General features: G+C 51.7%; 1 protein-coding gene across 1 annotated transcript; it reads right to left on the reverse strand.

Moving 5' to 3' along the window:
* Window positions 1–3524: 3524 nt before the first annotated feature.
* On the reverse strand, window positions 3525–10407 carry MRPS15 (mitochondrial ribosomal protein S15). The gene is made up of 8 exons (XM_039251700.1): window positions 10175–10407; window positions 9831–9875; window positions 8398–8473; window positions 7470–7518; window positions 6913–6997; window positions 5655–5713; window positions 3939–4130; window positions 3525–3681 (listed from the first exon to the last, which is right to left on the reverse strand). Exons 1-8 carry the CDS (start codon window positions 10308–10310, stop codon window positions 3544–3546), a joined length of 780 nt encoding a protein of 259 aa, XP_039107631.1. The 5' UTR covers window positions 10311–10407; the 3' UTR covers window positions 3525–3543.

Consider the following 10407-nt stretch of genomic DNA (forward strand, 5'->3'; position numbering starts at 1 on the left):
GACCTTAATTAGCGTTTCTGCCCTAAAAGCGACTTTGGATTGAAGTCCCCCTCTGGCTTCGTGCCGCGAGAAGCAAACCAGGCGTGTCTGTCCGCTCCGGGAGGAAGAGTGCTGGGGCTTCTCTGAAGCTCCCTCTTTTTTTTTTTTTTTAATTTTAATGTGTTATTTATTTCTAGGGGAGAGAGAGAGAGAGAGAGCGTGAGCAGGGGAGGGTCAGAGAGAGAGGGAGTCACAGACTGAAACAGGCTCCAGGCTCTGAGCTGGCAGCACAGAGCCCGACGCGGGGCTCGAACCCACGAACCGCGAGATCATGACCTAAGCGAAAGTCGGACGCTTAACCGACTAAGCCACCCAGGCGCCGCCTGAAGCTCCCTCTTTAAATGCGGTTTAGCAGTTGACTCCTGTGCAGGTCTCTGCTTTGAGGGCAGCGACCGTACTTCACTTGCGTCGTGAGGTCCAGCTTCACCTTCCTGTTACCTGCTGTACGTTTGTACTTCGATGAGCAACCATTTCTGTAAATTTCAATACTTCTAAAACCTACGAATCCACTTTCCCACCAGCCGCTCAGACTTGAAATCTGAGCCTTGGCCAACAACTCTGGTCTCCTCGGGTCCTATTATCAGCCACCACTTCTGCTTTTACCTCCCAAGTCTTTCTCCCATTTAGCTCTTCATTTCTTTTTCTGCCTGCATTAGTGTTTTCTCTCCACGCGCACTGGCTGCTAGGCAAAATTTCAGCAGTTGCCATTTTCAACCCAACGCATCCCTTCTGTGCTTCCCAACTGTTTGCCAGATCAGTCTAAATGCCTGGTATGGCATTCAAGGCTCTCCACTCTGACTCTACCTACCTTTCTAGAGACGTCTTCTGCACTCCCCCATTGCTCCCTAATTTGGCAGAACTCATCTGTCTCATCAACGTCGCCCCCTCAATGGAACATCACCTCTTCTTTATAACTGCACCTACTACCACAAAGTCCTTCTCTATCCCCTTCCCTTCCCAGTCATGTTTCTGAAAGTAGTCCAGGGGCACCTGGGTAACTCAGCTGGTTAAGCATCTGATTTAATCTCAGGTCATGATCTCAGGGTTTGTGAGTTCAAGAGCCACTCTGGCTCTGCACTGACAGCTGGGATTCTCTGCCCCTGTCTGCCTCTCCCCTGCTCTCTCAAAAATAAACATTAAAAGTTAAAAAAAAAAAAGTCTACACTCCCAGCTTGAATTTCCTTAACATCTTCACTCCCTACCTCACTACAACTTGGATTTAGGTCTCTCCATCCCACTGAAACCACTTTGCCATGAAGCCTTTTTGGATTGGATACAATATAGTCATTGAAAGCTGGCAGCCCAAGGCTTTCATTTGATTTTCCCTCGTCTGTGCAGTTTTAAAAGGGGAAATAATTAGATAGGAATGTATCAAGCAGTTTAGCATCACAATCTTAAACCTGGCCTTTCATACATTATGTTAATCTGCCTGATTGCTAAAGACATTTAAGTTTGCTACAGCATAGATCCTTCCATGGTCTCAGGCCTCTTTTTGTTTTGTTTTTGTTGCCTCTGGGCAGTATGGTAAAATGAGCAGAACACAGGCTTGGAATAAAGATGGATGTGGGCTTGAATTCTAGGTCTGCCTCGGTTCTCACATGCTAAAATGAGGATAATCATACCAATATGGGGGGGATGGATAGGGAAGGTGGCTTTAAAGATTAGATGATATATTGTGCCTATGGAGTGTTTACAACGATGCTTTTCCTGTAGGGTCTGCCCCGTTGTGTCCCTTTTCTCAACTTCTCTACTGGCCCCCTACATGATGGCACCTGGCCCTCCAGCAAGGTATCCCTACATAGCTGTGTCCACCCCGAGTCCTGCCCCGTAAAGGGCCTACCCTGCTGTTCCTGGAGGTGTTATGTGAAGAGCTCGTCTGTCGTTCTGAGCCTCTCATCCCACTTCTGATTGTGCAGGACACCAGCCTCTCCGTTCTACCCTCACTTAACCTTCCCCCTCCCCCCAGCTCCTCCTGAGTCAGGCTAGGCTCTCATCCTTCCCATCCTGACATGGCCCTTTCTTTTTTGTCTACACTCCCTCCTTGGGCAATTTCACCCACACCCCATGGCTTCACTCACCATCTGAACATAGCCCGTAAACTTGTTTCTAGCTTAGGCCTTGCTGCAGTCCTGGATCTAAGTTTCCAGCTTCTCTATGGACGTTGCTTTAACACATCTCTCCCTCGTTTGGTCTTTCCTCAATGGCTTCCCTTCGCAGAATCAATTCCAGAATCTTTTCCCCACTGTTGTGGACTGAATGTTTGTGTATTTCCCCAAATTCACATATTGAAGCTCTAACACCCAACATGATGGGCTTTGGAGGGGCCTTCAGGAGGTAATGAGTTAAGACTGAGGTCATGACGGTAGAGTCCTCATGATGGGGTTAGTGCCCTTACAAGAAGCGGTCTTTCTCTCTCCCCTTGCATATGAGGACAGTCTAAAAGCGGCCGTCTGCAAGCCAGGAAGATTTCTCACCAGAAACCAAACTGGCCAGCACCTAGATCCAGACTTCCTAGCCTCCAGAGCTTTGAGAAAATGTTTCCGTTGTTTAAGCCAGTTTATGGTTTTTAATGGCAGCCTGAGCAGACTAATACACCCAGAAAGCTCTAGATTATCTGGTGTCTGCCTTCTCCTCTGACCCCATCTCTTCCTCTCTTTTCTTTCTTCAGTCTGTGTTAGACACAGTCTCCCTTGCTTCTGCCAACCTGCCAAGTACGTTCAGACATTAAGGCCTTGACACTTGGTGTGAATGGGTGGGCTTTGCAGGAAAAGGGGTACCTGTAACTCCCTAGAATCTATCAGGAATGTTTTGCGTATGTGCAGTTTCTCGCGGATAGGACTCATAGCTTTCATCCAGATTCTTAATCTGAACACCAGTACCCCTGCCTCCAAAACAATAAAGTGCTCGGGTCGCTTCCCCTCTGATCTACCCTCCACCGTACTGCTGACATCTAAACAGACCTGGTGCTGTCTTCACTGCTTTGGTTTTAAACCAGAACTGGCTCCCCACTCCCTAGAGGGCAGCCAACACATCAAGCCTCTCATATCCCAGCCTCAACTTACCCGTCAGGCTCGATTTCCTGTTCCCAGTGCTCTCTGGACACAGTGTGCACCTGCTGACATCTCTGCCTTCGCACTTGCAATTCCTTCTGCCCCAGATCCCTTCCTGCGCCATTTCTGCCTGGGGAGCTTCAAGTTCCAGGGCCCAGTCCAGAAGGCAGCTCTTACAGCTGGCCTTCTCTCTCGGCAGCCAGCTGGCCACACTTCCTCTGTGCTGCTGTGGGCTCGGTCTCCCCCCCACAGGAGGGGTGCTGTTTATGTGAGTGTGTGTGAGGGGTGTTGTGAGAATGTGTCCTCAGGCGCGTGAGGCAGAGCCTCTGCCTCAGACAACCCCAGGATCCCAGAGCTGAACCAACAAATTCCTCCTCCTCGTCCTCAGTGCACACAGAGCCCCACCTTCTCTCCTATTCTCCTTTAAGGCAGAGAGACGGAACTCTAATACAATTTATTGGTTTTCTGTGATTGCCTCTGGTCCGGCTCTGGAAGGGCTCTTTGGGTTCTTCTGGCCTGGTTTCCGAGCTGCCGCGGCTGCCGCTTTTAAGGCCCTTTTTTGCTTCTTCAGCTTTTGTACCTCCTGGAAAACCTGGGGACGAAAGGGAGCAGGGAGAGACCGTGACCTTATGCAAAACATCAGACTTGGAGCGGCTGGGGTGGGAACGGACTCCCCCCAGAGGGTCACGTCAGCCTTTCTCCCTGGGGTTGACGGCTCGGGAGCCTCCTCAAGGCCTTGGGGCCGGTTCATTGCCTCAGTCAGGAATAGACTGAGACAGACCCTCCCTTCTGATCTCTCCACCAAAGTCCCAGAGTGGGGCCAACGAAAGCAGCGATTCTGACGCGTACCCGAATGCACAGCGCCTTCTTGGTCGCCAAGCGGTGATGGGCTTTCCGGTGGTACAGAGGCGGGATGGTGTACTCAAGTCCCAGCTCCTTGCAGACCTTCTCAAAGACACCAAAGTTGGTCTTACGGAGGTTTTTGAGCATCTTGTTCCTCTGGTCAATGCTCATCAGGAGATAGCGCTTGTGGGTTTTATCCTGTGAGAGAGTTGGTATGTTACTTTTAGTATCATATAAATAAGAGGAGAGCCACTTCAAAGTAACAAGGGCTGGTCATTTCATCACCTCACTGAAACCTCCCAACAATCTTGTGCAAATATCAACGTCTGCATAACACTGACATTCCCACAGTTATTCCCATTTTACAGATGGGGAAATAAAGGCTCAGAGATGTCACCTGGTTGATAGAAGATCCTAGAACTGTGCCAGGCAGGGACCTTGTGCGAGGTCAGGTCTGGAATCCACATCTCTGGGTCTTACTCCAAATCTCATCTTTTTTCCCCTACACCACCTGCTCAGCCTCCCCACAGCTCAGCAAACTGTCAGCTGGGCTGGACGGGAGGGAGGGCCTGTGCTCCTCTGTGAGGGATCTCCGCAGGGGGGCTGCTGTTCCAAATGAGCAGAGCTCTCACCGCCAAGAAGCAAGCTCAGCCTGCTCCAGGGCACCCTGAGGTGCCGCCCATGCCACAGCCGGACCGCTCTGTGTTTACAACTGTGTGTTTATTAAAAATACGTGCAGCTGCCTGAATCACAGCAGCTCTGTGCCCATGGCCGTGCCGTGATATGGCATCATGGTTAAGGATATGGGCCCTGGAGGGGCCCCTGGGGGGCTCAGGTGGTGAAACATCCAACTCTTGATCTCAGCTCAGGTCATGATCTCAGTTTGTGAGATTGAGCCCTGTGGCAGCGTGGAGTCCGCATGGGATTCTCTCCCTCTCTCTCTCTCTCTCTCCCCCTCTCTCTGCCCTCTCCCACTCGTGCTGTCTCAAAAAACATAAATAAAAAATAAACTAAAAACAAAACAACAACAAAACCTGTGAGATAATAAAGTTGTGTTCTTTGAGGGGAAAAAAAAAACCCAAAAAGATTATGGGCCCAGAAGCAAGACCATCTAGTTTCAAGTCCAAGCACATCATTTCCTAGTGCTGTGCTTGAGGAATAACTTAATCACCCCATGCCTGGATTATGTCTTTGTAACATGGGATAGAAAGGTGGTCCGAAGGGTTCAATGAGCTGACGTACGAAAAGTGCTCTGCACGAGGCCTAATACTTCACGCGGCCACACCGGCGCTCTATTATTTCACGCAGTCCTTGCAATCCCGGCAGCAGGTACTACTATGCCTCCCACTTTACAGATAGAGGAACTGAGTCTCGGGCACATAAAGTACTTCCTCAAAGTCACACATCTGCTAAGCGGAAATGGCAAAGCTGAGATTTGAACCCAGTGCCAACCTGACTCCATTCATCCATTCCAGAAATATTGAAGACTCATTATGTGCTGGGCTCTGCGACCATGCCCTGAAGTCTGTGTTCTTGACCACTGGTTGACAGTCAACACAGCATTTAAGGCTCCTATTTTCTCCACTGGCTGCAGGAGGGGGTGGGCGCCCGGGCGTTGTGGCCACCTGGCTTCTCTAGCTGCTTCTCTGGACCCAGAGCCCTTCACATCTCAAACTCCTCTCGCCTGCTGGTGTTTAGCTGGGAGCGACGCCCAAGGTTTACCTTTCGGTGTTTCTGCATGTGTTCTTCATAACTGCGGATCTTGACAGTCAAGGCAACAACTGAAACCACAAACCACAGAGGATGAGAGCTGGCACAGAGGAAGGAAGGGCCCGGGCCCGGGTTATGTTTTAAGACCTCAAGGAATAACAATCGCCAGTGCTCTGTGTAGCTCTCTGCAGCTCCCACAGCACTCTGAATTTCAAGATCTCAAAAGACTTTGGATTTTCTGTCCTTCAGAAAGTAAAGTCTAAGGAAGGCGAGTTCCTTAATCTTATAAACGCATTATCCCCAAACCATAGCAAATAGCATTCTTTTAAAATAAAAAAAAAATTTTTTTTTTAATGCTTATTTCTTTTGAGGGAGAGAGAGCTGGAGTGTGAGCAAGGGAGGGGCAGAGAGACAGGGAGACACAGACTCCAACGTAGGCTCTAGGCTCTGAGCTGTCAGCACAGAGCCCGACGTGGGGCTTGAACTCACAAACTGCGAGATCATGACCTGAGCCGAAGTTGGATACCCAACTGAGCCACCCAGGCGCCCCAGCAAATAGCATTCTTAATGGTGAAACTTTAGAGCATTCCTGTTAAATTCAGGAATGAGTCTACAGTCCATGCTATATCGCTGTTAATCATTCAATGCTGCGCTGGTAGGCTCTCACCAAAGCAGTACGATTAAATTCCAGAACCGTCAAGGGTCTGCTCCTTGCCTCTCCCTTTCCAGTGGCCACCTTTCTCTCTGTTTCCACGGGTGAGTTTTCAGAATTATCAGCTCTCATGCATCTCCTGAAGCCCTGCAACAGTCTTCCTTAGGTAGCCTCTCATTTGATCCCTGCTTTTATTGCAAAGGTGGGGGCAAGGGCAGAAGTGGAAGGAGGCCCCAAAGAGACGCCATCATGACAGCAGGCCCTTCCTGGACACACAGTGAGTTCCGGCAACACTGCAGAGGGAGGTGGAACCTTGGCCCTGACCCCCTGGCCCCTTCACACCACCTTGGCTGCAGAGTAGAGAGGGACACAGAGACAAGTGTTGGTTCCCGAGGAAAGTCTCCTGAGCTCGCACAGAGGTTAAGAGGTGGGACCTGGGTGCTGACTCCAGCATCACAGAGTCCAGTTTCCATTGCCCTGGGTCCTTCTGGTCTCTCCCTTTATCAAGCCCCATCTAATACCTAGTGTACTTGTACACAAGAGCCCAGGATCAAGTACCAGCTAGCAGACCCCCCGCCCCCGCCGGCTCTCCCACTCCCCAAGGGCCCCCTGACCAACTTCGAGCCTCCAGGGAGCTGGTGTCCTCAGGGTTTGCCACGACCTTCTTCATCAACTGCTCTTGCCTGACTTTCAGCTTCTCCTTCTGTTGACGACAGAGACAGAGGATCTGTGTGGTCAGCAACGCCAAGAACTAGCCTTCACACCTCACAGGCCCTGGCCGCAGTCAGGCCTTGAGGCTCGGCGCCTGGCCTCACTTTGCTCATCTGATCACCATGTGGCTATTCACATCACCATGTGGCTATTCAGATCTAGGTGAGCCCGAGGCCAATGACAGGTGAAACAGCTTGTTGGATGAATGTCCCCAAACCTTGCTCATTCACTCAGGCATTAGAGCATTACTGAGTACCTACTGCTTGCCGGGTGCTGGGGAAACACTGAGGGAACAAGGCTGTCCCTGTCCTCCAGATGCTCAGTCTGGGGGATGGGCAAGTGGCCACAGAATGACAGTGGGATACATTCTGTGACTTGAGAAGCCTGGGGCGGTGTTATCACGGTAGGAGGGAGTCCGGGAGGAGAGGACTGGGAGAGACTGAGGTTTTGCACAGGTCACTTACCTTGCTGGCCATTTCCAAAGACAAGAGTCTTCTTACAACATCGTCAAACCTGTGGGGAAACCACAGCAATGGGAGACAGGTGTGGGAGAACAGGGGAAACGATGCTGTTTCCATTTTAGTTTGAAAAGCAAGGGTGGTTGAAAATTTCTTTTTTTTTTAAAAATATCTTATTTAAGTAATCTCTACACTCGATGTATATCTCTGTGGCGCATGCTCCACCGACTGAGCCAGCCAGGCGCCCCTGAAAACTTCCTTTATAACAGAAGAGTCTCTGTGGAAGTGGGGAGCCATTTCTCGGGGATTAGAAGTCAGCATGAATCTGACGTGCTGTGCCGAGAACATGGAATGATGTGATAACTACACCAAATTGGGGCTGAGGGTATGAATGTTCCAGGCACATCGCAGGCAAGGCAAGGGAGGATTTGCATTTCAGCAAGTTATGGTTCAATCTGTGTGGAGACATTTCAGTTCTATAATTGTTGTTTTCTTCTCATGTCACACAGGACACCTGCCACTGTATAGGGCAGGACACCCCGGCTGTGGTGTCCTTCAGCTCCTCTGTCCCTTGGGAGTTGTATAACATCGGACAACTAGGTAATCTATAAAAGGGGGACACTATTTCTTCCCTCAGAAGGCTTTTGTGAGGATCAAAAGATGAGAGACTTCACAAAGACCCATGAGGTATGTTCCCTCCTTGCCAACGAAACCAGAGTACAAAAGAAAAGGCAAGCAACTGAGCTCCAGGAACTCCATTCTGCGCCTGCTGCTCACTCACCCTCACCGGGCCGGGGCTTCAGCACTCCGCTGCCTGATTCTATTACCAAGCTTCAGATACAATGGATTGGGCCGGACCAGCCACTCTCTTCCCTTTCTCCTCCCCAATCCTCTTAAGGCCCCTACCTCATCAAAGAGATTGCTTTCTGCTTACTTCTCAATTCCAGGAATGTTCTGGTAGTCTTTGAGCAGTGTGGAAGGGGGCGGGTCATCGTCTTGGCTGCGCTGGACTGTCAAGTGTAGGGATGAAAAACATCAAGAATCAACTCTCACTGTCCACCTTCTCAGTTCTGGCTTTTCTCACCAGCTCTGTCAGACACCCAAGGTCTCAAGCCAAACACTGGATATCTCTAGGGTCAGCTTCTCCTCTGCAAACACTGCAGGCAACTGTGTTGAGATTTCTTGCAGGGAGTAGATTTCTTGTCCTAGGATCCCATATTGCGCCTTCACTTCTTACGCCTCTGGCTCTACAGTTACCGAATGCCCTACCAGCATGGGTCCTTTTGTGGACGGACTGAATTTGACCCCCTTTGAATCCCCTACACTTGACAGTGAGGTCTGGTCCATGGCCTCATGTAGAATAGGTACTCAACAAGCACATGCTGGCTGACTGCATGAATGAAATAAGGGGGGGTCCGGAGGGACCCCCTAGTTTTAGGACATCTGCAATGTAAGCTCAAATCGGAAACCCTCAGCCTCGGTGTGTGTCCTATCCCCTTGCAGATGAGGGAGAGGCACAGGGAGACAACCCTTCCTCTCCAGTCAGACCCTGCTCTGCCGCCACGCACATGAAGTTAGTAGTAATAAATGCTAATATAGACTGCATTTATTGCACCCGGTGCTAAGAATGCTTTTTATGTGTTATCACTGAATCCTAACAACAATCCTCTCAAATAGATGCTCTTACAATCATTTTAGAATGCGACTGAGAGAGGAAGTAACTTGCCCAATATCCGTACCTCGGAAGAGAGATCTCTTTAGTAAGAGAGATGCAGACTGCCTTGGAACGGGAAACCAAGCCCTCCACCGCGGAAGGGCAGGCACAAAGTGCCTACCTACACTCTAGGGAGGCCTGGGTACCCCCAGGACGCCCTTCCTCTGCTAGCTCACTCTCCCTCAAACCTAGTCCGAAAGTTCCTGCTCGCGCTCGCCACCCCCATCCCCGCCCTGTCCCCGGCAGGTTTCAGGCTACAGCCTTTTTTTTTTTTTTTTTAATGTTTTATTTATTTCTAGGAGAGAGAGAGAGAGACAGCGTGAGCAGGGGAGGGTCAGAGAGAGAGGGAGTCACAGGCTGAAACAGGCTCCAGGCTCTGAGCTGGCAGTCAGCACAGAGCCCGACGCGGGGCCCGAACCCACGAACCGCGAGATCATGACCGAAGCGAAAGTCGGACGCTTAACCGACTAAGCCTCCCAAGCGCCCCAGGCTACAGCCTTTTGACAAGGCGGACGTTGGGGTCTTTTGCTCAGGACTTCTGCCCCCCCCCCCCCCACATTAAGTGGCTCTAACTAGCCACCTCTGTCCCCTTAGCCACCCGGCGTCCCTCCAGAAAGTCCCTCTCCGCCGAAGTCTCACCCAAGAGCTCCTACCTGGTTTCTGGGTGGCATATCCGCGAACGGCCGGGAGGATGACACCTGTGCAGAGGAGAGATGCTCAGGCCCATCTCCTTAAACCCTCCAGCCTCGATGCCTTTCTGCGGCCCTCGCATTACCCTTCCTGCAAGGTCTTCGCGTTTCGGCGCCTCACAGCCGCCCCGTTTCTTCCGCACCCCGCGGCCCCCACGCCTCTCCCACCCCGTCGTACTTCTTCCCCACCCACCGGCCCTTCTCCCGCATTCTGCCGTGCCTCTTCTCCCCCATCCCGGTGCCGCGTGTCCTCCGTCTCCGCCCGACCCCACCCCCTCCTCGGGAGGCTCGGGTTCCCGGCTCCTCACCTCCAGGAAGGGAGGGGAGGCCCCGCTGGTGGGAGGGAGGCCTGGCGCACGCTCCGCCCGGCAGCCCACGGACGGGAGGCTGGGCCACCGCCTGGGTCCGCAGCGCCCTCAGCGCCCACCACGCTGATCTCAGCATGCTGACTCGCGCCCCGAGCCCCCGGCGCAGCGGCCGCCGTCCCTCTCGCGGCGCGGACCGTGTTACAAGGACGCCGCCATGCTGGCCCAGGCTCGAC

This window comes from Hyaena hyaena, unplaced genomic scaffold (assembly GCF_003009895.1).
Source record: "Hyaena hyaena isolate Hyena2069 unplaced genomic scaffold, ASM300989v1 scaffold_397, whole genome shotgun sequence".
NCBI lineage: Eukaryota > Metazoa > Chordata > Mammalia > Carnivora > Hyaenidae > Hyaena > Hyaena hyaena.

Coding starts and splice junctions, on each gene's coding strand:
- MRPS15 (XM_039251700.1), bottom strand. CDS start 10,310: ATGCTGAGATCAGCGTGGTGGGCGCTGAGGGCGCTGCGGACCCAGGCG. Junction 9,876..10,174: donor CCTCCCCTCCCTTCCTGGAG/GTGAGGAGCCGG, acceptor TCCTCTGCACAG/GTGTCATCCTCCCGGCCGTT. Junction 6,998..7,469: donor CTTTGGAAATGGCCAGCAAG/GTAAGTGACCTG, acceptor TGTCGTCAACAG/AAGGAGAAGCTGAAAGTCAG.